This window comes from Podarcis pityusensis (genome assembly GCF_964106645.2).
Source record: "Podarcis pityusensis genome assembly, chromosome: 1".
NCBI classification, from domain to species: Eukaryota; Metazoa; Chordata; class Lepidosauria; order Squamata; family Lacertidae; genus Podarcis; species Podarcis pityusensis.
Window position 1 is genome coordinate 85517601 of NC_138028.1, and position 25046 is coordinate 85542646.

Below are 25046 nucleotides of genomic sequence, written 5' to 3' on the forward strand. Positions count from 1 at the left end.
GTGCTGTAGATTCATTTCAGCCACAGAGGAGAAGCTGAAGAAGACTTTTGGTCTTGTCCAACCCCTAAGACTCAATTACTCTGAAATTTTATTAGATAGGTAGCAGCTGCTTAGTAGGAGTGGGGGGGTGGGGGGTGTCTTTATGATTTACCAGTGAAGTAGAGGTTCAGAATGTGAAGGAGATGAACAGTATTCATTCTGCACTTCCTTGAAAACTGGATCCCATCCCCTTGCTGCTTTGCTTAGAGAAGGGTATTCTTAATAGGACTGTTGCCAGCTTTGTAAAATGAAAACTTTTTATGAGTGCATCTGGCACGATTAAGATGGGTTAATGCAAGACAATAATGAATAGCATGGATTCAGGGGTCATTTTCTCCTCAGATAGAGCCCCCTAGCTTCTTGGTGCCAAAAATGTTTTCCACCCCACATCACACCAATAAGCAACGGTAGCTTGCAAACAGGAAGCTCAACAGGAAGTACCTAATTAAATGGTACTTCTGGTCACAGGAGTATAGAGGGACAGTTGTCATTTTTGGCACAAGGGTTTCTCTGTTCTCTCCTGCCAATCATAAAAAAAGTGCCTTTCCCTTATTATTGGTTTGTCACAGCCAGTTCTCCAAGCTGGGCTTTATAGTTACAGTATTGGGGATGGCAGGGGAATGCAAATTCCACATAGGAAAATGAAGAATTGAGGATAGCTGCAACACATTTTTTTGACATCCTGTATGTTTTGAGCAGAAACCCAGGGAAATGCTTAGCCACAGGAATGCTATCAGCCTCCATAGAGGCTGGAGTAGTTAACAGCGGTGTTAGCAGAGGGTCCCCCTAAAAGAGGGCACAGATTTGCATGTCATGATGATGATGATGATAATTTTATTATTTGTATCCTGCCCACCTGACTGAGTTGCCCCAGCCACTCTAGGCAGCTTCCAAGAAATAAAAGCATAATAAAACACCAAACATAAAAAACCCCCTTCCCTATACAGGGCTGCCTTCAGATGTCTTTTAAAAGTTGTATAGTTATTTATCTCCTTGACATCTGATGGGAGGGCGTTCCGCAGGGTGACTATGAGCCTGCTCAGTCTGTTGTTCAGGTGTTCACGGTTGATGAGCAACGTCAAGACCCCCGCCCGACCCTCCCGCTGCTTTCCCTTCTCAGGGTTCGGTTTTTTTAAAACGTTACTTGGATTGGACCACCCTTCAGACAAAGAACTCCTTCAAAAAGAGGAATGCTGTCTGCAAAGCAAGACACATGGCCATTCCATAAAGTATGCATTGGCACCTGAAATATACTCAGAGTCGAAAGTGGATTTCATGCTCTTTATTCAGCTCATAGTGGTGAGGAGGAATGAAAGTCCCCTCAAAGTATCTGCTTTATATACATTATTTACACAATGGGCTGCAAGTGATTGGCTAATTCCGGAATTCTCCTGTAGGCCAATCAGGTTGTGGATTCACTTCCATCTACAGCCGGATTGGGTGGCTCCTGCAGACCAATCAGACTGCTGCATTCTGAATCCTATTGTTCTAGGACCAATCAGACTGCTGTATTTTGGATCCTTTTGTTCTAGGACCAATCAGACTGCTGCATTTTGGATCCTATTCAACTCAGTACATAACAGCACCCCTAACACTTTGATGAGAACTGATTAAAAATGAGCTGGGCTTTGTACACATTACTGGTTAAAATGCAGCAAGGTCTCCGCCCTGCTGCATTTCAAATCATAGTTGCATGCTGTCATACACATCATTACAGCTGGATGTGTTTCCAGGTTGCCTGCTGTCTGTCCATGCCAGTGGGCAGAGAGGGGGCGCGGAAGTCTTAATATGACTTATGTTTTCAAATTGTATTGAAGCTCATTTGGGGTAAAACACATCAAAACTCAGTATTTCTCAAGACACTGCAGGATAGATGTGGATTGTGGCTAATGTCATGTGTACACAGCTTCCCAAACCAGTGGTGAGTGTGCCCTGGATGCAGAGTCAATGGGAGTGTGTACACAACCCAGTGTGCTGATGAGAACAAAAGGAGTCTTGAGTGGGGGGAAATGTCTGCTGTGCTTTTTGTTTTGGCCTCTAGGTGGCACTGCATTTGTGGCAGTGGCGTGTAGTCTTGGCAGTGGATTTGTTTTCAGTAGAATCAGCACGTAAGTGATTATCAGACAATTTCTCAGAACTCATATCCAAATGACGGGACGGAGGCCAGGAAACAGGATGTTCTTCGACTTTTTTTGGTGGGGGGAGAGAGTAAGTAAAGAAGCAAGCAAGCAGCCCCAAAGGAGAACTCCGTCAATTAATAAACTTGAGATGGAGAAAGATTGCATGGCCCACGAGAAGCGTGCTGGTTACACACAGCTAAGGAAAACTTATGCCCTGATGCACATTTGATATGGGAATTTTTCTCACAAGCCAAAAAGAATTTGTTATGAAGGCAAGGAAACAAAAGGAGCAAAATTCCAAGGCAATTGGGCATCTTAAGGGCCCCCCAAAACACACACACGCACATGTACGTGATGCTGCTGAAGGTGTATGTGTAGACATGGTCAGCCTCTTGGATGAGAGACCCCTGGGAGGCTTCTGTAGGAGGAGGATAAGATATATTTTCACGTATTGCTTCAGTTAGGCATATAAAGCCTACAGTGTCCCGGATGCTCACGTCATTTGCATTGACCAGTGCCTCTCCGCCACTTTTCTTCTGCAGGAGCAGTGATTGGATATAGCATAGCTAGTTTGAGACAGGCGGCTCAAAGTCAATTTAAACTTGACATGTGAAAATGGCAGCGCCCTCTATATCACTTGCACTTTAACTCCTATGCCCTGTTTATTTCAATTGATCTTAATCTCCTTTAACATTGTAAACCTGCCCATTGGCTCAAAATGCCCAAAACAGTATACTGACACATTTTTTGTATAGAAAATGGAAGTAATCGTTGTTATATTCTTTGCTGTGCCCAGGACTCTTTGCTCCCTGACACTGTTGTGAGCAAGCCTTCTTGGTGCTTAACTGAAGTCACTGGGACTGACCCTAAGCAGCAAGTCATCCCCAAGTCAAATGGACCCATAGCCTCAGAATGTTATTACATTGGTTAACCCCATGGAAGTTAGGTGCCCCAAGTGATATACTTCATTTCATTCCAGTTCTCTTAAACGACACAGTGCTTAGGACGCATTTTATGTACAACCAGGAAAAAAATAGTCTCTTGGGTAGGGAGGCTGTTGTTAGGATGAACACAATATGAATTGCAGAATGCTTTGCACAGTAAGAGCGCTATGAAAATGTTTACTAGATTGAGAAGCAGTGGAAAGTTAACAGAACTTTTGTTTATGCTGGCAGACCCCCCAGTGCGGATTGTGGGGCGTGATGAACTGCAGACTCAGCACCGCTGCCTGACCTCGGAGGACCTGACCCTGTCTGTGACGCTGTCTTGCCCTAAAGGAGAGGTGAAGTGGTACAAGGATGGAGAGAAGCTGCAGGACACAGACCGTGTGCGTCTGGAGCAGGATGGCGCGTGCCATTCGCTGGTGATTCTGGGAGCCGAGCGCTGTGATGCAGGAGAATATCTGTGTGATAGTGGTGATGACAGCATCATCTTCTACGTCACGGTAGAGGGTAAGGTCTGGGCCTGGAAGGAGAGGGGCCGCTTTTGAGAACCTTAAAAAAAAAATCATTTTTTTCAAGGCAAGAATGCAGTCTCACAGCAGAAAGAGCATCATGTTCCAGTGTACAGATTGCTTCAATATTATTTCAGTAATCTAAATTCAGTAAGGGAGAAAAAGGTTTCGATGGGAATTTGTCCTCCCACGTACATTTGCAAAAGGTCAACTTATTCACAGTCATTACCTTTTGTTTCGTGTTTCCATCAACTACAGTTCTGGCTGCTATTGTAATGTTGCCCACAAATTCTCAGTGTCTCTTGAATAGAATCTCGGAGGGATCCTCATAATGTTAGGAAAAGAAAGAGTGGGAAATTCATATCCTGTAATTTATTGCCTTGGCTTCTTTATGCCAATAGCATTCAGTTTCTTCTCCTTGACACCAACATGCATGTAATTAGCTTGCCTTCATAGTTGCATCTCCAGCTTCTATATGAAATGCCACTGATATAACATCTTGTAACATTTATCATTCAAAGCACCTGTTAAGTGGGATCTCTGCAACAAATAATCTCCCATCATCCATGGTGATTTTATGAGTTAAAACTTGTTCTTATTGATGTTTGCAGTAATAATGAGAGTTGTGGATACTTGGTGCTTTAAAAAAAAACAGCATTCTAACAACAATCAACATTCAGTACCAAAAAAGCTGTATTCTACATGAATTACTTATGAAAACCAAGCAAATGCATATCTACTTGCTTATTTTCAAGAATGTTGGTGGTTTTGGAGAATACTAGCACCTCATCTCCAACTGCTGTTGAGAACATATTTATATATTTTTATATATAAAAATATTTAGATACCGCTGTATCATAGAAATAGATCACAGAGTTTTACAATATAAAACCATAAAATCATATAGTAAAATCATTTTTTAAAAGAGATGGGTTTTAACCACTTAATGTGGAAACTCAGAAGGTGCCTGTGAACAGATAGTAGCTGTTGCAGAAAAGTACAAAGGACAAGTCCCTGGCAGATTGAGTTCTGTTCTGGGGTCAGGGGGCACTTCCAAACTCTCAGTTTTTTTACGCAATCAAGTTGATTTGGTGCTGTCCTGCAACAAACCCACTTTCCCCCAAAACTGGACCTTTTGTGATAAGGAAAGTGATGGGAAAATTCACTGGAAAAGGTCAGATAACAACTGCTTGATGCAGAATTGTATAATCTCCCCAGGAATTAGAATGAATACTTAATAAACAACCTCCCTGCAGACTTGGTGCAAACATTCTCTATAAGCAGGTTATCTGAAAGTGACCTGGATCAGGTCATAAAGCTACTGGTTGCTGCTAGTCCTGATCCAGTATATTTCATACAGTCTGCTTTTGAATGCCAGTTTCTGGGGTCACAAGTGGGAAGAGGGTGATTACACCCGTGTTTTGCTTGGGCATCTGGCTGTCCATTGTGAGAGCAGAATGCTGCACTAGAGAAGTCTTTGGTGTAACCCAGCAGGACTCCTCTGGTGTTGTTACAGCTGCCCACCCAGGAAAGAGACCCAAGGAAATCACTCCATCTGTGGGCAGCATGACAGGCCTCACTGGGCACTGAGAGGGCTGCAAGTGGTGGGCAGTGAGAACACCACAGTGTATGAGCTCTAATGCGCTGGTGTTTGATGTTTCATAGCAAACTGCCTATCAGTCCTTCATGTGTCCTCTGAAATCAGTCTCATGTGAATACACTGAGCTTTTAAGGGTCTGCCCATTTAAAGGAATCTCTAGTTTTCCCCTCCCCCAAACCTGGGCCTGCTTCATGGTGGAAAGGAAGTGAGATAGGGTTGAAATTTGCTGCCTCATCCTTTGTTGGGTCAGAAAAGCACAATGTTCCCCACCTTTTTGTGTGGTATTCCTTTGTGCCCCCTCTGCTCCATCTTATCTGTGTTCGTGCTTGTGTTCACCCTCTTTATGACTACCGGATGGCAGATGGTTGTGTGTGCCTTTCTTCCTCTAGACCTGCAGACCCTGTCTGTGCCCTGCACTGTGACACCTTGTCTCTTTCTCTGTTTCCTAAGAACCTCCCATTTCCATTGTGGGAAACACAGGGGTTCCAGAGCACCACTCGCTGGTGTCCGGAGAGGCTCTGGTATTGGCTTGCAAGGTGTCTTCGCCTAGTGCTGCTGTGTGCTGGCTGCGGAATGGGGAGGAGCTGGTACCCAGCAAGCGGGTGCGCATTGAAGCCCATGGGAGACAACGCCAACTCACCATCCTTGGAGCCAAGCCGGGAGACTCAGGCTCCTATGTGTGCGATGCAGGGACTGACCGAATGGAGTCCACAGTTAAAGTGGCAGGTGAGGCCTCGTCAGAAAAGCGAGAAAACTGGCAAGCCATGACTGGGGTTGAAAGTCGGGGGTACAGAGAGGTGGGCAGCTCAGAAATGGTGCTTATCCCATTCCTTCTTCACTGGATGGAGAACTCAGGAGCTGGTGTTGTGCAATTGCTTGGACCAGAGGTAGTCAAAAAGCAAGCTAACAAATTGCTGCCCTTTCATGACACCCAAAATCTGCTGCCTCAGCTGCCTCACTCTGCCTAGTGGTTGGGCCAGCCTTGGCTGGTTTCATTGCTTTGTGGCAGGGGTTGCCAACCTTTTTGGATCCATGGGCATGTTGTAGGCACCATACACACCCACCCACAGCCAAGCACACACCATAACCTATTCTACTAGCTACAAAGAATGCTTCTTTCAAGCCTAAATTCAACAGGAGGGGACCCTGTGAGTACCAGGGAAGGCCTCTGGGGGTGCATGCATGCCCTTGGGTGCCACAATGGTGACCCCTGCTTCATGGATAGCATTTGGGGGGTTAGTACAGAGAGCCGGAGTTGTGCTCCCACCTTCAGGCTCAGAGGAACTTAGTAATGGAACGCGGCAGGTGACAAGTGAAGGGTTCAGACTGCTTCTCTATCTGCACTCTGCCAGTGAGGGGGTTAAATTTAACTTCGGCCGATTCTCAGGCGCCGCTACTTCTGCACCTTCTGCCAACAAATGCTGCCCTCCTTGAAAGCAAGGGAGGCCTTATTGACTGGAGGTTGTTTTTCTTTTCTTAAGTGTGAGGGGGAGGGAGTTGGCAAGGGCTGCCCCTACTAGGACAGGTGCTTTGAGGAGAGGCAGGGAAGTAATCCCAGTGGCCTCTGCCAAGAAGGTAGGGTGCCAGCAGGCAGGAGCAGTGGCCTTTCCAGCATCTGGGACTGGGCACTGTGCCTTTTTGGGAGAAGAGGAAGCCAAAGAGCAAAAACAAGTGCTGGGGGCAGCAGGACACATTTCTAGAGTGGCTGTGGATTTTGTCTTGAGGCAAACGCTCAGCTCCATTCATTGTGGCACCCACTGCCAGGGCAGTTCAGGACTTTGAACATACAAATGCTCACCAAAAGCAGTGAAATTTTGCTACCACATATAAACGAAGCAAGTTTGCTGACATGCACTTGCCCTACATGATTTATTTTATTTCCTGAAATGGGTATGAGTAAGAAGGAGTGGGAGCAACAAGAGCAACCATGGAGTCTTGCTACTGACTATTGAGTCCTACTTAGTTTCCCTCTGGATTAAGTGTTCCCTGACATTGCCTATGGTAGGGTTGCCATATTTCAAAAAGCAAAATTCCTGACACCCACAAAGTTGTTGAGACCTCAAAAATGTTGAGCTTTTTTGGGGAACAAACCCAAATTATTGAGCTTTTGGGGGAAAACCTACCCCCCAAATAGTGATCTTAAGCTTTTGGAGCTGTTTCCACTGCTTTTTCCATCACATTGTCATACATCCGGGTTTTCCCTTACATTTTGCCACTTTGGCAAAATTCCCCCCGATGCCATTTTTACACCCGAAAACCAGGACATATCAGGAATTTTCCTGACATATGGCAAGCCTAGCCTATGTACTCATAAGTCTGTTTTTGCTGTCACAAAAAGAATGAAGTAGAAACTTGGTTTATTACGAATATTTATAAAATGAAAGCTGGTGATATTCTGTTTTTCACCAAACAGAAAATTATACACAGTGGATGTCAAGAATTTTGACTCCTGGGGCAGAAAATCCAAATGGCACTTCCCAGCGATGCTGTTGTATTTGATTATTATAATTTGAGAGGCTGGACCTCTTTTGTCTAGGATCTTTTCTGCAAACAAAATGTTAATACTTAATAGAAGGAAGCCACATATGTTGTTGTCTAGAAATGCTGAATTTGTGCCAGGCAATCTTAATTATGTACTAAAGTGCTATCACAAAATAAATGATCCATGAGAAAATATGTTAGTTGGGGTTTATGTAAAATACAATCCCTGTAGCTGTAGAGCTACAGCTTAAAAAAAGAAAAACAGCCACCCTTGACAATTTCTTGCCCTTTATTGGCACAAGTCCAAGACCACCTCCTTTCACCAGCCTGCCTACTTTGCAGTGGGGTTGGCTGTGTTTTCACAGGACAGCAAAATGTCCCCTGCCTTGCTTAAGAGGGAGGTCTTATATCTCTTGTTACCAGCACCCCCTGTGCACATTGTGAACAAGAACGATGCCCATGTGCCTTTGGAAGTCCAGGAAGGAGAGAACATGACCCTGGTTGCCCGTCTCTCCCAAGAGAAAGCTTCTGTCCGGTGGCTGAAAAACATGCGTCCCCTTTATCCTGGGCCACGCCTGGTGGTGAGCAGCGAGGGGGCAGTGCGCAGCCTCACCATCAGGCAAGCTGAGCCAGGTGACAGTGGCACCTATACCTGTGACACTGGGGACGATGAAGTGCATTTCACAACGTATGTGCAAGGTAAGATGGGCCCACCAGTTCCTTTTCCAGGCCTGATGGGGCAACAGTAGCAAGGAGAAGCTTCCAGAACCAAGTCCCCCCAACTCCTCCATCTTCCTTATGTTTCTGGAAGCCTGTGGCAGCCATTGTGGCAGTTCCATTCTGTGACATTGGCAGTGGGAGGAGGATTGGAAAAGTGTGTGGTATCACAAGGTGCTGTGACAGGAGGAGCATGTGTTTGGTGCTAGGAGCTGTAGGGTGGTCCCACGTGCAGCCTGTGAACTATCAACCTGCAATATCCTCCTTGCAAAGGTATTTCCTCCCTGGTGGTGGTGTGGGGCAAGGGGGAAACTCATGGACCAAACATCAGGGTCTGATGGAAGTCTCCTGTGTTCCCTAGTAACAAGGGAGAGTTGGAGTGACACACATAGAACAACTAAAGAGAAAAGCCAGAAGTGGAGTTAGCTGCACCAATTGACAAGGTGTAGGGTGGGGATTTGAAGGAACCACTTGGCTCAGCTGGGCAGATGTTGGAGACCATTCTGACCACCTTCTACCCTCTCTAATCCTCTTCTTCTTCCGCCAGAGGCCCCCGTGCTGTTTGTTCCCAAGCCAGAGCATCCAGAGAAGGTGCTGGTGCTGGAGGGTGGCAGTGCAGTGCTCTCTGCCATCGTCTCCAAGGAGCCAGCTATGGTGAGGTGGGAAGGACCTCGAGGGGCCTTGGTGGCGGGCGACCAGTGCCAGCTGCGCAGAGAGGGCCGGGTCCACAGCCTTCTGCTGAGCAACGTGGGCAAAGCAGATGCTGGAGAGTACATATGCCACTCCCATCATGACCAGCTGCGCTTTGAGCTGAGTGTCAAAGGTGAGAGGTCTGTGTTGGGGAACACAGGAGGCAATCCCATATGAGACTGACAGCACTTCGGGGCTCTGTGGAATGGGCTGAACAAAAAGGAAGCAAGTCCCTTTAGGATGGCTTGTGAGACTCAAAATGGAGTGAGGATGTTTTGTTAATTTAATGCTTCTCCCACATAGTGGCCTCCAGATGCTTTGGACTACAACTCCCATCAGCCTCAGCTGGACGCCACTACACAGGGAAGCCTGCATCAAATGATTTTGTTAAAGGCAGAATTATGGCAGGTGTGCCAGCTTCTACCATACTGGGATAAGCCACATGGGTTGAAATTCTCCCTTTTACACAATGGTCAAAGGAGCCTGCTTCACCAAAGTCTCTGTATTTCCCAGTGAACCTGTATCTATTCCCAGTGAGCCTTGCACCTTTACTGGCTAGTCCAGCCTTCAGCAGCCTGATGTTCTCCAGATGTTTTGGACTACAATTCCCATGCTGTCCGGGGTTGATGGGAAATGTAGTCTGAAACATCTGGATGATATCAAGTTGGAGAAGGCTGGCCTGGAGCAATTGCTAATTTAGTCTTATTCCAAACCTGACGGCTTTCTTTACAAGGGGATGTGGCAAGCACAAAACCGTGAGCCTCTCCCTGCCACATGATAGCCTAAAAGCTCACTTTTATATAGCTATGCTGTGTTGTTCAGGTAGTGAAGGACAGGGGCAGTCAGCAGGAGAGAACTGCAGGTGGAGTTGAAGCTTTGCTTGGTGTTATCTGTTTGGTTGCTCTTGATCTAGAAGAGACAGACCTCCGGCCAGTTTCAGAAATAGCCTGTATTTTTTCCTCCACACAGAGAACAATCAGTGGCTATTAGAAGTGTTAGTTAAATAGATTGTCTCTATTCATAGAGGCAATATTGACCTAATTTCCAGGTGCTTGGGGCAAACAGTGAGATGATCCCCATTGCGATGCTCTTGTATAATTCCAGAGGCATCTGCCTGGCCGCTGTAGAAAACATAATATGGGGTGAGAAGGGCTCTGCTCTGATCCAACAAGGCAGTTCATGGTTTATGACAATAAGTAGCAACCAAAGCTCTAGCACACAGGCCTCTTCTGCATGCTTATGTCTCTTATTTGGATCCCCACTTTGATCCCCCTAATCTGGGTTTGCACTTTAGCGATTGTGGAGTTGACTTTGCTTTGAAGGGGCCCGAGCCCAGTGGTGGAGCGTGGGATTTGCATGTCCAGCATTCTTCGACTCAGTCCTTGGCATCTCCAGTTAAAGGGATTCTAGGGTGGAGGGCCAGGAAACAACGCTGGCCTGACTCAGTACTGTAAGCCCACAACTTATACAGGGGTTACTTTCTGGAGATGGCGCTTAAAGCTAAAATCGTGTGTAGTTAAAACACTTTGGGTTCAATGGCGGGTGGGTACTGTATACTATAAGGCAACTTCATATACACAGGATTTTTATTTTTTCTCCAACCCCTGCCACCACTTTTATGAAAGCAGCTTGTACTTTCTACATAAAAAACTAAAATCACTTATCTGCCATATTATATTTACACAAGATTTTCTGTTCCTTGGTTCAGCAACTGGCATTTTTGGCTTGGTGTAGAGCTTGGAACAGTCCAGCCCTTTTGTAGCCAAGATTGGAAAGCAGGGAGTCCAGTTCCCTGTGCTCAAATTCTGTGACTGGCATAAATAATGCATGTTTGCATGTGTTCACACAAGTTCCTTATTTATTCAGCAATTTGGAAGAGTTAAGAGTGAGTGAAGAGTGCTACTTCAGAAGCCTTTCCTTCTGAACTTAGTGAAAACCGTTCCTCAATCTTTTGGGTTTCTTCAGAAAATTATGTCCTCAAATATTTATTTGTTTTCATGAAGGTTGGAAATTTAGAAAGAATTGTGGGTCTTGGGCTTCTGCAAAAGATCTGAGTTGCTGTATGATCAGGATTTTCTGCAGGTTTCCAGACAACCACCACTACTCACAGTATGTAAGACAGCAAGTGTTCTGCCTTTTGCCTTCTCACCTCAGTGGTACTATTCCTTGCCCTCCTCAGAGCTGCCAGTGAAGTTTGTTCGGGGTCTCTCAGATGTGCTGGCGCTGCAGGGGGAGACGGTGTTGTTCTGGTGTGAGCTGTGCAAAACCAAAGGCGATGTCCTCTGGCTGAAAGATGGGCAGGAGCTGGAAGCCAACGAACACCAGGAGATCCGAGCAGAGGGACGGGAACGTTCCTTGACCCTGAGACACGTAGGGCCTGAGGATGCTGGTGAATACTCGTGTGAAAGCAAGGATGACCGCACCCTCGCCATCCTCACAGTGCAGAGTGAGTCCTTTGGGGAAAGGGCCTGAGCTCAGTGGTTTTGCATTCAATGTTTTGCATGCCAAATGTCCCACATTCCATCCCCAGCACCTCCAGATAGGACTGCGATGGGGAAAGACGCCTTTCAGATTTCTGGAGAGCTGCTGCCAGTGGGTGTAGACAGTTCTGAATGGGATGTACCAATGGTCTGACTCAGTATAAGGCAGCTACCTATATTATTTCCCATGGAACAACTTGCTCTGGTTCCAATAACCTGTGTCCATAATCCTACATACATTTTTATTGTGGGCCACTGAGATGCTATGAGGGCTGGGTGCTGGGATACCCCCACTGGACTGACAAGATACTGTGTATCAATAGGCTTCTGGGATAGCCAGGGCCCCCCCAGCACAGGCCTAGCCATCCCTGACTCTAAGCACTTTCTTCCCCAGTCCCTAGATCAGTGGAAATCATTTCCGAGCTCCACAACTTAACTGTGCTGGAGGGGGATGATGCCACCTTCAAGGCTGTGGTGTCTCCAGATGACGTGGCTCTCAAGTGGCAGCACCATGGCCAAGATATAGTGCCCAGTGAGCGGTTCGCCACCACCAGGGTTGGGCTGTGCCACACCCTCACCATACAGCAGTGCCGGCTGAGTGACACTGGCATAGTCACTGTCCACGCAGAAGGTCTGGTGAGTTCAGCCAGGCTCAGTGTGCAAGGTAAGAAGAAAGGCGATGCTAGCATGTGGTTTTGGGATGGATCAAAGGAGCATCTAAGTAGCCGGGAGGTGGCACGTATTGGTAGTAAGCAGGAGTAGGGACACCTGTATTTACCCTATCTACCATGTGCCCCACCCTGCTTCTGAACTGTGCATTAAGGAAATGCAAATTCTGCTATCTGAATAAAGTAAACAAATTAAGAACGATTGCCCGTCTTTGCTTATTTGGCATGATATAGTTTGCTTCTTTAGCCCTGCAGGGCTCGCAATAGAAGCTTTGTTGGAAGTTCTGCTAAACCTCACCCTCACCCCTTGTCTTATGAGATTTTGCCTGCTGCTGCACAATTGATTTTTTATTTTTTTTAATCCCCTGTAGCTCTACAGGTCCTTGCACTTTCAAGCAGCGAAAGCTGAGCTTCTCAGGGTGCTGGATTCTGTAGCCAGTACCAAATTCTGTTCCAACCAGCATGCCAAACGCACCTGGACCTTGATGGTTATAATTTGGCGCTTACAGATTCATGGTTCTCCCTGATAGAGAGGCAGGGGGCATGGCCTGGTAACATGCCAGGATAGGATATGAAACTGTAGTTGACAAATCTTTGACTTCTTCCTGCAGAGGCTCAGGTGATATTTGTGCAGACACTGCGTGACTTGATGGCTGAGGAAGGGCAAGACGTCTGCTTGGAAGTGGAGCTGAGCTTGGAGAGCGCAGAAGTGCAATGGATGAAGCAAGGCATCCTTCTGCAGCAGAACACCAAATACTCCATGGAGGCATGTGGGTCTCAGCGGACCCTTACCATCCACAACATTGAGCTTGCAGATCGGGGCACCTACCGCTGTGAGAGCCTGCATGACCGCACCCAAGCCAGGCTGAGTGTAGAACGTAGGTGCCAACCTCTGACTTCTTCCCCATCCTTTTTTGTCTCTCTGATCTTGGCTGTAGATTATCTGTGGCTGCCACAATTTTAACTGGTGTAGCCAGATAGAATCATAATTCACTGCTGCTGAAGGAGTTACATTGGTTGCCTATTCGTTTCTGAGCCCAATAAAAGGAGCTTACCTTTATGTCCTAAACGGCTTTGGACCCAAATATCTGAAGAAGCATCCCTCCCCCTACCAACCTGCCACACCTTAAGATCTTCAGAGGAGGCTCCTCTGCATGTACCTCTGTTGGAGGAGGTTTGTTTTGTGTCACAAACACAAAACTCTACATACCTGAAAACAGGCATTTTCAGCTCTTGCCCCTGTTCTGTGAAATGTCCTTACCTTTGCCAAATGTGAAGCAGCAACCATCAGTTGCTTAGGATGACTTGTAAGGACTTACCTTTTGGCCCAGGCAAACTCATAAGATTGGAACCCACCTTATGTATGAATCCCCTGAATCTGTTTTATATGTTTTTTAATAAAATACCATTTTGTTGATTTTAGGCTGTAGTTTTGTTTTAATGGATTTTTTTTTATATTGTATGTGGTGTGCGCCATTTTTTTTTTTAATTAAGCAGTTTAGAAATGCATTTGAATTAATGGAATACATCAATAACATTCCTAGCCAGCTGCCATTATTCTTGGGGAGCAGGCTGCTTTCTTGACAGAACCAAAATGGAACTTGCACTAATCTCTTAACCTTCTTTCCCCACTAATTCAGCCCGAAGGGTGACGGTGAGGAAGCCTCTGTTGGATGTGGAGACTTTTGAAAAGGAGACCGTGACGTTTGAGCTGGAGCTGTCCCATGCCAACGTGGCCGGGGTCTGGACACACGATGGCATCCGTGTGAAGCCAAGCTCCACCTGCCGAGTGAGCGCCACGGGCTTTGTGCACAGCCTGACACTGCTGGGGCTCACGCTGGACGACTCAGGGACCGTGGCCTTCACTGCTGACACTGTGCGAAGTAGTGCCCGCCTTACTGTCCAAGGTACTGGGGCAAGGCAGTCCATGTGCAAAGGGCAGAATTGTCTTGTGCTAGATGAGCCCCACCTAATACATTCAGCAGGGATGGGCAGTCAAGGGGAAGCAATGGGAAGGAGATGCAAATGGGGATAGTGCCTGGAATGGCCCTGAGGTGAGGAAAGTCCTGTACATGCCCCTTCCTTCCTTCCTTCCCATGTGCAGTTGTCTGGGGTTGGAACCGCAGTAATGATACTTCCTGCTGCCCAGTTGGACCCTTGGGTCTGGGCTCTTCAGTAGCTGAACAAAGCAAAAACAAAACGCATCCAATGCCACTATCCTCAGCACCAACACAGAAGTGCCAGCTCACATAGAATGCTGTATTTAATACTTTCTTCTGCAAGCAGCAAATGCATTCTTTGGGCTGCAGCTCCCCCTGCTCCCGGGGCATGTCCACTGTGTTTTAGGAGATGCGCATCTCTCCCCTTCACATGCATTGACCACAACAAGCACTAGTTCAGGGATGGGGCATCATTTCCATTCAGCCATGCGCATTCTGTGCTGGGTAGCCTTCTTGGGGTGGTGGTCACATGCCAGTGGTGGGTGGAGCCAGGGAAAAAGATGGGCAGAGCAGTTAATGTTAATTGTGCCTCTGCATAATGGGCCAGTTTCTGTACATACTCACGCACCCCTTTCTATCCTCCATCCAGGCAAACAAAAGGTATTATCAGAGTTCTCAAGGGCACATTCCAGCCAAGCAAGAACATTCAAGGAAGGTGCCAAGCAGGGCCTGTGAGAGATGTGGCAGGGGTGGGTGGGTGGCCTGAAGAGAGCCTCAAGGGCCTGAGATTTCCCATCCCTTCACTAGTCCTACAAGACACTCAGCCCGACACTGCTTTGAGCTGCTTTACACTCAATACAGCACTTGCAGTTACACTAAACTTCTCAGTTGATACTTACAGAATTTGCTGGCACAATATGTGGTGATCACTACTAGCTTAGATAGCATTAAAATGGCAAGCTCACCTGGGGTGAGGCTATCAGTGGCTTCTGGTCATGAAGGCTGTGTACTGCCTCCAGTATCGGAGGCACCTTGCCTCTGAATATCAGTTGCTGGGAATGGCAGCAGGAGAGGATGGTTGCCCTCATGTCCTGCTTCTGGGCTTCCCAGAGGCATCTGGTTGGTCACTGTGGGAGGTGGGGTGCTGACAAGATAAGCCTTTGCCATCTGATCCAGCAGGTCTCTTCTTACACGTTTCTATGGAGCAATGTCCAAAGCTCCTTATTTCTGCAGGGCTGTGTCAAGTGCGAAGCACCTAACCGTGGGGTCAGGTTGGGAGTGGTGAAGGCAAGAGGTAAGGAAGCTGGGCGAGTGTGTGCCTTCCACGCTGAACTTGGGTAAGGGCTGCAGGGAGTGCCCTGCCTTGACTAAGCAGAGCGTTATGCTGTCTCATTGATCTTTTCCGTCTCCAAGTCGATGCATCTTTGTGCCACCTGCACCCGCCTTTGTCTCTGTCCCTGCAGAGCCACCAGTTACTATGCTGCGCTTTCCCCAGGATATGGGCATCCCTGAGACAGGCTCAGCCACCTTTGAGTGTGAGCTGTCCCGGCCCCTGGCTGAGGTGAAATGGTACAAGGTGAGGGTGCTATCTCTAGCATTGCCCCCTCCTTTAACTCTCCTGGATCTCCCCGGAGCTCCCAAGAGCAGTGGTTTTCCTTCCAAAGAGCGTGGCTTGTGGCAGGGTGAGCCAGTGCTTCTGCGATGCCCGCTTCCACATCTCCCCACTGTGCCCTTAGTGAACCCGAGAGCAGCACCCAATCCCCTGCTCTCTGGCATTCTCCTTCTCGCTGCCTTGCTCAGCCCTTAACCAGCCTCTCTTTTCTGTGTCCCCGGCTGCCCTAGGATGGGGAAGAGATCCAGACCGGGCAAAACTGCCGCATGTATTCAGTGGGACGCCGGCGCCTCCTACAGCTCAGCCACTGTGGCCTTGAAGACGCGGGCGAGTACACATGCGATGCTGGTGACTGCCGTGCCTCTGCCAAACTGAGGGTCTTTGGTATGAATGGCCTGGGCTGCATATGGGATCAGAGGTCGAGGAAGAGGGTTGGGCTATACAAAGCGCCCACATTCTCTGGGTGGGGGGTTGTCTGCTGTTCCCTTTTGCCATATGCTGTCGACTCACCCCCCTGCAGCATCTTCCTGGCACTGCCTCTCTTGTGCCTTGGAGGTAGACTTGGGATCGGCTACACCGTGGTGACTCAGAGTCTTGTTCCTGAAGCTTGTACAGCTTGTACAGGAAGCCGTGCTTAAGGATAAACATTCAGTGCTGGGTTTGAAAGGATATCTTTCTAACTTATAATAGCATTTCAGCAATGGAAGAGCATGCCCAGGAGAGGAATCGTACTTCCTTAAAAGCCTTCAAGAAAACATTTGACAGCCTCATGTCAAGGTTGCTTTAAAAGCATAGATATCCCTTTTTAGGACTAGGAACTGGGCTGGAAGTGGATTGACTCGTTGGGTGATGATGTCTCCCAGCTCTGCGGTAGAAAGCAAGCTGTGCAGGAAAGTCTGGAGGGGATTAGTGGGGAGGATGGGACTCTAGCTTCTCAAGTTTTAATCTGAGCAGGGCTCAGCTTTGAAAGCTGATTTAATGCCAGGATATCTCTTGACATTCAAGACGCCATAATAATGATAGAGATGTTTCTGGGCAAGCACAGAGTGCTGTCCTTCGTCCCTAAGAAAGGACAGCCAGCTTTCTCATGCACAACTGGAATGAGGAAGTCAGACACCCCCCCCCCCCAATTCAGACAGTATAATTTCGAGGCATACCTGACCCTTGACTGACCAGTTAAGTACTGCTGCTCCTGTCAGAAAAAGTAACGACTTGGGTTACATAGACTTAAATTGATTTTAAAAAACCATTTTCTCAAAGAACCCCAGGTACTGTAGTTCTATGATGGGAAAGGTGAATTTCAATCCACCTCACAAAACTTCAGTTCCCAGGATTTTTTGGAGGAAATAATGAACATTATGAACATTAAACTGATGTAAAACCAGTTTGTCTGGAGTGTAAATATCCCTTAGGAGACTAGGAAACCCTAGTAGTATCTTAAGCTCCTTAGGCACTTGTAAGCTCTTTGATCCAAGTAGAGGAAGACAGAGGAAGTGAATACTAATGGTGAATTCTTTAAGTCAGAACATGAGGCCTGTCGGGGTCCTAATTGGGCTTGTGAGGCTGTTTTCCCCCAGCCATGGCTAGCTGCCCCATACTATATATTAGGTGACGGCAGGTAAAGATGCAGCTGCAAAAGAACAACTGGGAGCCTTAAAGCACATTTCTAATTGTTCCTCTACAAGTGGGGCTTGCATATGGAACTTTTTAAAATTTGGTCCCACATGCAAGCCCTTATGGGATTTGTGCCACTTGGGAGTTTCCAAATCGGATTGGCTCAGTTGTTGCCAGGCAGGTCTCCCTGGGGAGTGCATGCCATAGTCAGGGAGCCACCACTGAAAAGACCCTTTCTCCTGCAGCCTTTCTCTGTGCTTTGACTGGAGCGGGCACTAAGAGGAGGGCCTCCAATGATGACCTAAGGGTCCGGCAGGTATATCCAAGGGGAGATGTTCAGGAGGGCAGCACTAAATGGAAAATCCCTGATCAGAGGCTGCTGTTGAAGGCATTTGACCGGCCATTGTGGGAAGCAAGATGCTGGACTAGGGAGACACTTTGTCTAATCCAGCTCTTTTCTATAGTCTGAGAGAATGTATTTACTGATTCTCATCAAATCATCCAATTCATGGAAAAGGAAGTTTGCTTGGATGAGATCAGTCTTTCTGGGCCAGTAATAACCAGAAGGAGTCCCACGGTCAGGGGTGGAAACAGGTCAGAGGCAGTGTTCTCTGTGGACCCCGTAAGCCCATATGACACCCAGTAGGAGGTGCTCCTCAGCCCCAACTTCATGGCTTTCTCCCCCTCTGTAGAACGCCAGGTTCAGATTGTGCGGGAGCTGGAGGATGTGCGTGTGCGAGAGAACGAGAATGCTGTCTTCATGTGTGAGGTGTCACTCGAGGAGGTGAAAGGCGAATGGTTCCGGGATGGGGAGAGAATCAAAGTCAGCAGCATTGTGAAAATACGGCAGGAAGGTAAGTGAACCCCTTCTGTCTTGTGGTGGTGCTGAGATGTGATCCCCTCTAACTTTGGGTCGAGGCAAGCAAGAATTGCAGCTACTCAGGGACAACTGATGACAAGTCAAATTGTGAGACAATGGCTGCATTCGGACTTCATGATAAACCATAGTTTATTGTGATGGGGACAAGCCACTCTCTCCATTCCCTCCTGCTCAAGCGCAGCCTCAAGGAAGAGATTGAAAGTTTTTCCTTCCCGTTTCAATTAACTAGTTTAGCATTGCATCCCAACCCTAAACTGGCTAATTTTAACTATGGTTTGCTTGAAACAGACTAGCTTCAGAACCCATAGTTTGAAATGGGCTTGTTTCAAAAACAAACCATAGTTAAAATTAATCATAATTTGTCACACTGGAGGAGGAGAGCTGTGGAGTGGGTTCATTCCCATCACAATATACCTGTGGTTTATTATGGCACCTGAGTCTCCCTGGAAGGTGAGGATAGAAGCAAGCCTGATGGCTGATCCCATGTTCAGCTTTCTAGGAGAAGTACAGCTGCAATGCAAGTTGCAAAGGTAGATTCACACCATGGTTAAAGCACTCATGGTTGCTGCTGTGAAGAGTGACATCTGTATTCATCCTAAGTATAGGCCTCTCCTGCAGTGCCTGTCCAGAACACCGAAATGTGGTCCTTGGTCTTTGTGTGGAAGTCATGCTAGCCCAAATCCAGCACCAGGGACATAGTATCCCATCCTATTGTAATGCCTGAAGATGTGGCAGCCTTGCTAATAATAAAATAGCTTTGCTACAGAAGAATATCCTCTTCAGAAGAGAGGTGTGCTCCAGCACAGGAGAAAGGAGATGTGAGAGGAATCTGTGGAAAAGCTGCAGCTCTGTGGCAGAACAGACAGTTTGCATGCAAAAAGTCTCAGGTTCAATTTCAGGTACCTCCAGGTGGGGCCAGGAGAGAACCCTGCCTGAAGCCTTGGAGAGCTGCTGCCAGTCAATGTAGCAACACTGAACCAGATGCAGCAATAATGCAACTTTCTGTGTTCCTTCTGATAAATTTGTAGATGTGCATTTGCCACTAATGCAAAGTGCATTTCTGTTCCATTGATTTTAATGGCAGATTTAAGCACATGGATAACTCTGTCTTTGGAATAAATGGGGCATGTAGCTGGATTTGCACTGTTTGTACAGAAAGGCTGTTGGAGCAATTGGTGCCCTGCTTTCAAAAGAATGCAGGATGCCTGGGGTGGGGGAGCCCGAGTCACTGGTCGTGGGCATTATCCAATCACCTGTGCAGCTGTACTCCACAAAGTATTTGTCATTGCAACAGATCACTGGTGAGGAACCTCTAGCCCATGGGCCTAATTATGCCTACCATGTTTAGAGGTTGGCCTACAAGGCCATTTTGGGAAACCACACCTACCTTTCCCTGACCTGATGTCATGAAGACAGGAGTGGGAAACTTCAAGCTGTGGCTAAAAGGAAGAACTGGGAGAGCACTCAAAGCACGTTCTTCATTTGTCCTTTGGAGCCAAAAGTCAGCACTTTTCGAATTTGGTGCCTTTTTCTCTGTTACCCTGAACATTCTTCCTTTGCACCCACAGCCAGATTTCAAAAATCTTCCTTTGAATGTGTGGCTTGAAATCAAACCACATCAACAAAGGAGGAGAGGAAGAACCAGGAATACTCCCACTTATTTCATTTGAAGCTTTATCACCCAGTGTAGTGATTGATTGATTGATTGATAGGTCCCCACCGTCACAGTGGCCCATGGTGGGTGGGGGAGTTCAGGATCTGGCCCATTGGGCAGATCCAGTTCTGTACCCCTGCAACAGATGGGGATGGGGAAAAGAATTTCTCCTGCAGCTTCTGAATCTTGTGGTTTAACAATTGGGAAATTGAAACAGACACTCCGCTTCCCAAAAGATGTTCAGCTCCCAGGCAACAGCCGTTTTTTTCTTATGCAAACAGACACACAAATGTCGAAAGGCCTGGGCTAAACAATCCTGTACTGTCCTAGGCACCCCTAGCAAAGGAAGGCACATGCACTTACAGCAACTCCCACTGTGCCCTGGATGCACATGCACACATGCTTCTCGCCTCTAGGCATCTGTCCCTAGGTCTGTGCCCTGTGGAGCAGTTACAGCAACAGTGGGACACCCCCCCAGCCCAGCTTATGTACCCTCATCTGATGGCGTTTGTGAGAGCAGCCTGAGGCTTCTCCTACACAGAAGCTGCCACTGCTGTTCCCTCTTCAAGCCTCTCCTGGTTCTAGGAGGCAGCAGAGCAGGGGATAGTGGGGATTCAGCTGGCCCCTACCTTGCTTGAACAGACTCTTCCTCCAACATGTCCTGCGTGCCCATCTCTATTCCTCTTCTCCCCCGTCCTGGGTCCTGCCTCGTGGCCAGCCCAAACCTCATAAATCTCTGGTCTCCTCTCCTGGGTTAATCCCTGGGCCTCCTGCCTCCACCGCACACTCACCAGAGCCCTGCCAGTCCCTGACATAAACTTACCTCATGCCGAGCCTCTTGCTGTGCTGTTGGACCAGTCACTGAATCCTACATGCACTCTGCCTGAGAAGTGTAGGGGGAAATACTAAAAAAGGAAATAGAAACCAGTGGGAGAACAACAGGCATGTCGCCAGCATTGCTGGAAACACTAGCACAATATACCAGTCAGGGACTGTGCCAGCAATGACATCCACTGTTCATCTGGACACAAGGGAGCCAAAGGACTCATGGTGATCCAGGCATACCCCAGGGCATCCTTCAGCGGGCTCACGCTAAAGGGCAAAAGTTTGGGAACCAGAAGGGATTTTGAGCCCCAGCAAGGGGAAGGGAGCAACATATCCCCACTCAGTTTTAGCATGCCTTGTTTTAAAAGCAAATCTACTGTATATAACAACCAAGTAGTATATCCAGATTGCACCTGTATTTTACCTAATGCAGGCATATGACCACGTAAAAGAGTCTAACTAAATTAATACTATGACTCCTCACTACTGAACATGGCTAAAAAGTCTGTTTCAATTACACCCCTGTGAATAATTGACAGCTTCTAATTCCTTGGCAGAAAGTTCTTTGTCAAATTCCAGCTTGAATTGCTACTAATCACTAGTTTTGCAAGAAAGTTATATCAGGTGCACTTCTTCAAGCTCACTGTGTCATCTTGTCACCAACTCTGTTTCTATAAGACATATGAGCTATCAGTATTCACTCCACAAGTACATATGGATGTATATTTGTACAGTTGTACCTCGCAAGACGAAATTAATCCATTCCGCGAGTCTCTTCGTCTAGCGGTTTTTTCGTCTTGCGAAGCAACCCTATTAGCGGCTTAGCGGATTAGCGCTATTAGCGGTTTAGCGGCTATTAAAGGCTTAGCGGCTTAGCGGCTTAGGGGCTAAAAGGCTATTAGCGGCTTAGCGGCTTAGAAAAAGGGGGGGAAGCGAAAAAAATCTCAAGACTCGCAAGACATTTTCGTCTTGCGAAGCAAGCCCATAGGGAAATTCGTCCTGCGAAGCGCATCGAAAAACGGAAAACCCTTTCGTCTAGCGGGTTTTTCGTCTTGCGAGGCATTCGTCTTGCGGGGCACCACTGTATTAGGAAATATACTGATACCATTTGGATTACACTACTTGGGTCTCTTGTTTGTTGCATAGATTATTCCTGGGAGACACTTATGGCCAGATTCAACTAAACAGCTGTGCCAGCAGGAGCCAAGCCAATGAGTCCCACTAGTGCCATGAGGTTTCTTCTCCACCCCCTGCTGACCCCCAGCCCAAATTGGCAGAGCAGGAGGCGGGGAGGGAAGCTTATTCTGTCTGGCAAGCAGCAATGCTTGCACTGATGGAACAATTGTATTAGCGCAACATTGAGTTCCACCCATAGAATGTATATTTTTATCAATTTAAAACAAAATATATCAGAGAGGGAGTTCCTGGTGCTCAAACCCAGACATCAAAGAACAGCTTCCTAACCATGATGCAGCACTTGCATTCCCCCAGACCTCACACCCATTCCTAGGTACCATGAGTGCAAGAGCTGCAGAAGGAGCCCTAGCTAGGTGGAACAGCTCATGTTTAACAGGTTGGAGGTTCCTGGTTCAAATTCAGGGGGTGACCCCCAAAACTAAACAGGAGCAGGGAGGACACTCCCACATGCAGACATATCTGGGCCCAATCAACAGGTGTATGGCATTGGCAAATAGAATGGCTCCTGCAAAGGACAACCAGCCATTTTGGTCCATCTCTGTTGGCATCCCACATGACCATTTGTCCCCTGTGTTGCCTGATAGGCCAGCCTTGCCTGGTAGCACCCCAACAGGACTTGTAGCCCCACTCCATTTCCTCCTCATCCTTACTTCTCCTCATCAATCCCCCCTCCTCCCTTCCTCCGACTGGCTGCCTCACACATCCTGGCAGCAACACCCACCCCACCTGTGCACCCAAAGGCATCTGCTGCCTCAGTCAAGGGCATGTGAGTGAGCCCCTCTGCTTTAGATGCCCATTCTGAGACCAGCCTCAGCCAGAGCAAATGAGGGCATGGGAAAAGCATCTCAACTCACCACACCCTAGCAACAAAGACACAATTCATGTGGCAAAGGCAAAGCATGTATTGCCCAGCATGCAGGATGTAGTGGATCCTGAAAGGCATGGAAAGGGAACTTTTGGCTCTCCACATGTCCTTGGACTACAATTCCCACCATCCCTGACCACTGGCTTTGAGGTCTGGGGCTAAAAGGGAATTAAGAATCCAACAGTGTCTAGAAGGCCACAGAGTCTCTGGCCTAACTGAGTGGGATTGTCACCCCAGCAGGGCACATTGGGTGCAGTATCCTTATGGCTTTAGCTTCACCCCAGAAACTCCTTCACCTGCTGCCTGTTTGTCGTAGAACATGCAAGGTTAGAGGAAACTCTTGGAAAAAGTAGGATTTCAACCCCACAGAGGAAACGTCAGGCACATCCATCCTGGTCCTTTTGCTGCTCCCCTTCAGAGGCAGATGTAGGGGAGTGCAACTGGTTTTCCCACACTGGGTGCTGAGCCGAGAGGGCACTACAGGGGGCGCAGCAACAATGACAAACAATGGAAAGTGAGATGTGGAGGGGTGCTGAATGTTGGGGTCACACAGGGCGCTGCTGAAATTAAAAGCCCAAAGCCACTGTTCTCCTTCTAGGCTGCATAGAATGGGGTGTGGGAAAGATCCTTTAGCAATAGGAAAACAGCCCGCCGAGAGTAAAGGGTGGCCCAAGAAGACAGCAATGACTGGAGGACATCGTCTCAGGGTCTCCATGTGTTTGCTTGTGAGGAGTTAAGAGAGTGGTGCCACTTGAGTGCCCAGGCAGTGATCATGCCTCAGCCTCCCCATCACTGGAGGAGAGAAAGAGAGCATCCTGACTATAAGCAGACTCACTCCCTTCCCCTTTGGGGGTAACAGTGGAACTCAGTGTACAGTGACAGCTTGTTCCGCTTCATGCATCTGTGCTGCTTTCTGAAAGCAGAGTCCTTAATTTGCCCCAGTTGGCAAGAAGGTTGTGGCCAGAGACCAGAGCCTGAAATGAGTCCAGGAAATGTATTTGAAGTGCATCAGTAGAATGCGTTTCAGTTTATAAAAGATGTAAGCATAAGGAATATTAAAGAGAAATTAAAAGCACATAATATATTAATGAACCTTGAGAAGGAAAGGATAATATAAAGAACAGTGTATATAATACAATAAAATACAATGATTACATGAAAAAAAACAAAATAGAATATGAATATGCAATCTGAAGCCCCAAAGTGAAATAACTGTTCTATGTTGTGTTGGGATTAATAAAAAGTTTACCTTTTAAATTTAGCTCTACTTAGACAGAAGAAAAATACAGTGGCACCTGAAATAGTGCTTCAGGTTAAGAACTTTGCTTCAGGATAAGAACAGAAATTGTGCTCTAGCAGCGCGGCGGCAGCAGGAGGCCCCATTAGCTAAAGTGGTGCTTCAGGTTAAGAACAGTTTCAGGTTAAGAACGGACCTCCAGAACGAATTAAGTACTTAACCCGAGATACCACTGTATCAAAAAAATCTTATGGAACAACTATGGCAAACAAAAATTGTGGGATGTAAAACTTAAACCAACTCTACTTTGATTTTTCACCTAACACTCCCACCAGACCAGTTCAAGCTAATGCTATGTTACCTAGTACTTACGGTCTAAATATTAAGAAAAGAGAAATGAAAGTATATCCACCTATCCAAGCAGTGCCACAAAGGAACAAGTTAGTGTGGGCTTAGGGGAGATTTGGAAGATGGATCCAATGGGTAGGATTCAGAAGAATCCAAGTGGAGGGGAAAGACTGAGAAACAAAATTGTGACATTTAACCCTCACCAGGAAAAAAGCAAAAATTAAATAAGAAAACTGTATATATAAAAACTGCTAAAATTTAAATCTGCTCAAGATTGCTTGTGAGTCAGAGATCCAGACCCAAAGGGCTAGTTTAGGGGAATATTATTATAATATTTCTTCAAAACCAAAGAAGGGGCAGTTTCAAAGTAAGAAATCCTTTCTTCTCTCAAAGAGAAGGCGAAAAGGTAAACTGGGTTCCCAAGGCCCCAGAATAAGCAAAGGCATATTAGCAAACTGGTGCTAAGCTAAACATAAATTGAAATGAAATGAAGTATAACAAAATAAAATAAAGCAAAGAAGTGAGCTGTAGCACTAAGCACAATCTCTTTTTGATCCACCATTGACACCCCAAGTGTTCTGCCTTTTGATTTATTGTTTGTTGTCACCTCACTTTTTCCTCACAAA

General features: G+C 47.0%; 1 protein-coding gene across 7 annotated transcripts in view; it reads left to right on the top strand.

Annotated features, from left to right (window-relative positions):
* OBSL1 (obscurin like cytoskeletal adaptor 1) overlaps positions 1 to 25046 on the top strand; it is a 63830-nt gene that overhangs the window by 35020 nt on the left and 3764 nt on the right. For all 7 annotated transcript variants that reach the window (XM_081000968.1, XM_081000965.1, XM_081000969.1 and 4 more), the window contains 11 exons: positions 3335 to 3610; positions 5663 to 5938; positions 8117 to 8392; positions 8958 to 9233; positions 11280 to 11546; positions 11975 to 12244; positions 12860 to 13126; positions 13889 to 14155; positions 15652 to 15764; positions 16031 to 16184; positions 18107 to 18268. In XM_081000968.1, coding sequence (XP_080857094.1) covers positions 3335 to 3610; positions 5663 to 5938; positions 8117 to 8392; positions 8958 to 9233; positions 11280 to 11546; positions 11975 to 12244; positions 12860 to 13126; positions 13889 to 14155; positions 15652 to 15764; positions 16031 to 16184; positions 18107 to 18268 — 2604 coding nt within the window. The remainder of the gene's footprint in view (positions 1 to 3334; positions 3611 to 5662; positions 5939 to 8116; positions 8393 to 8957; positions 9234 to 11279; positions 11547 to 11974; positions 12245 to 12859; positions 13127 to 13888; positions 14156 to 15651; positions 15765 to 16030; positions 16185 to 18106; positions 18269 to 25046) is intronic.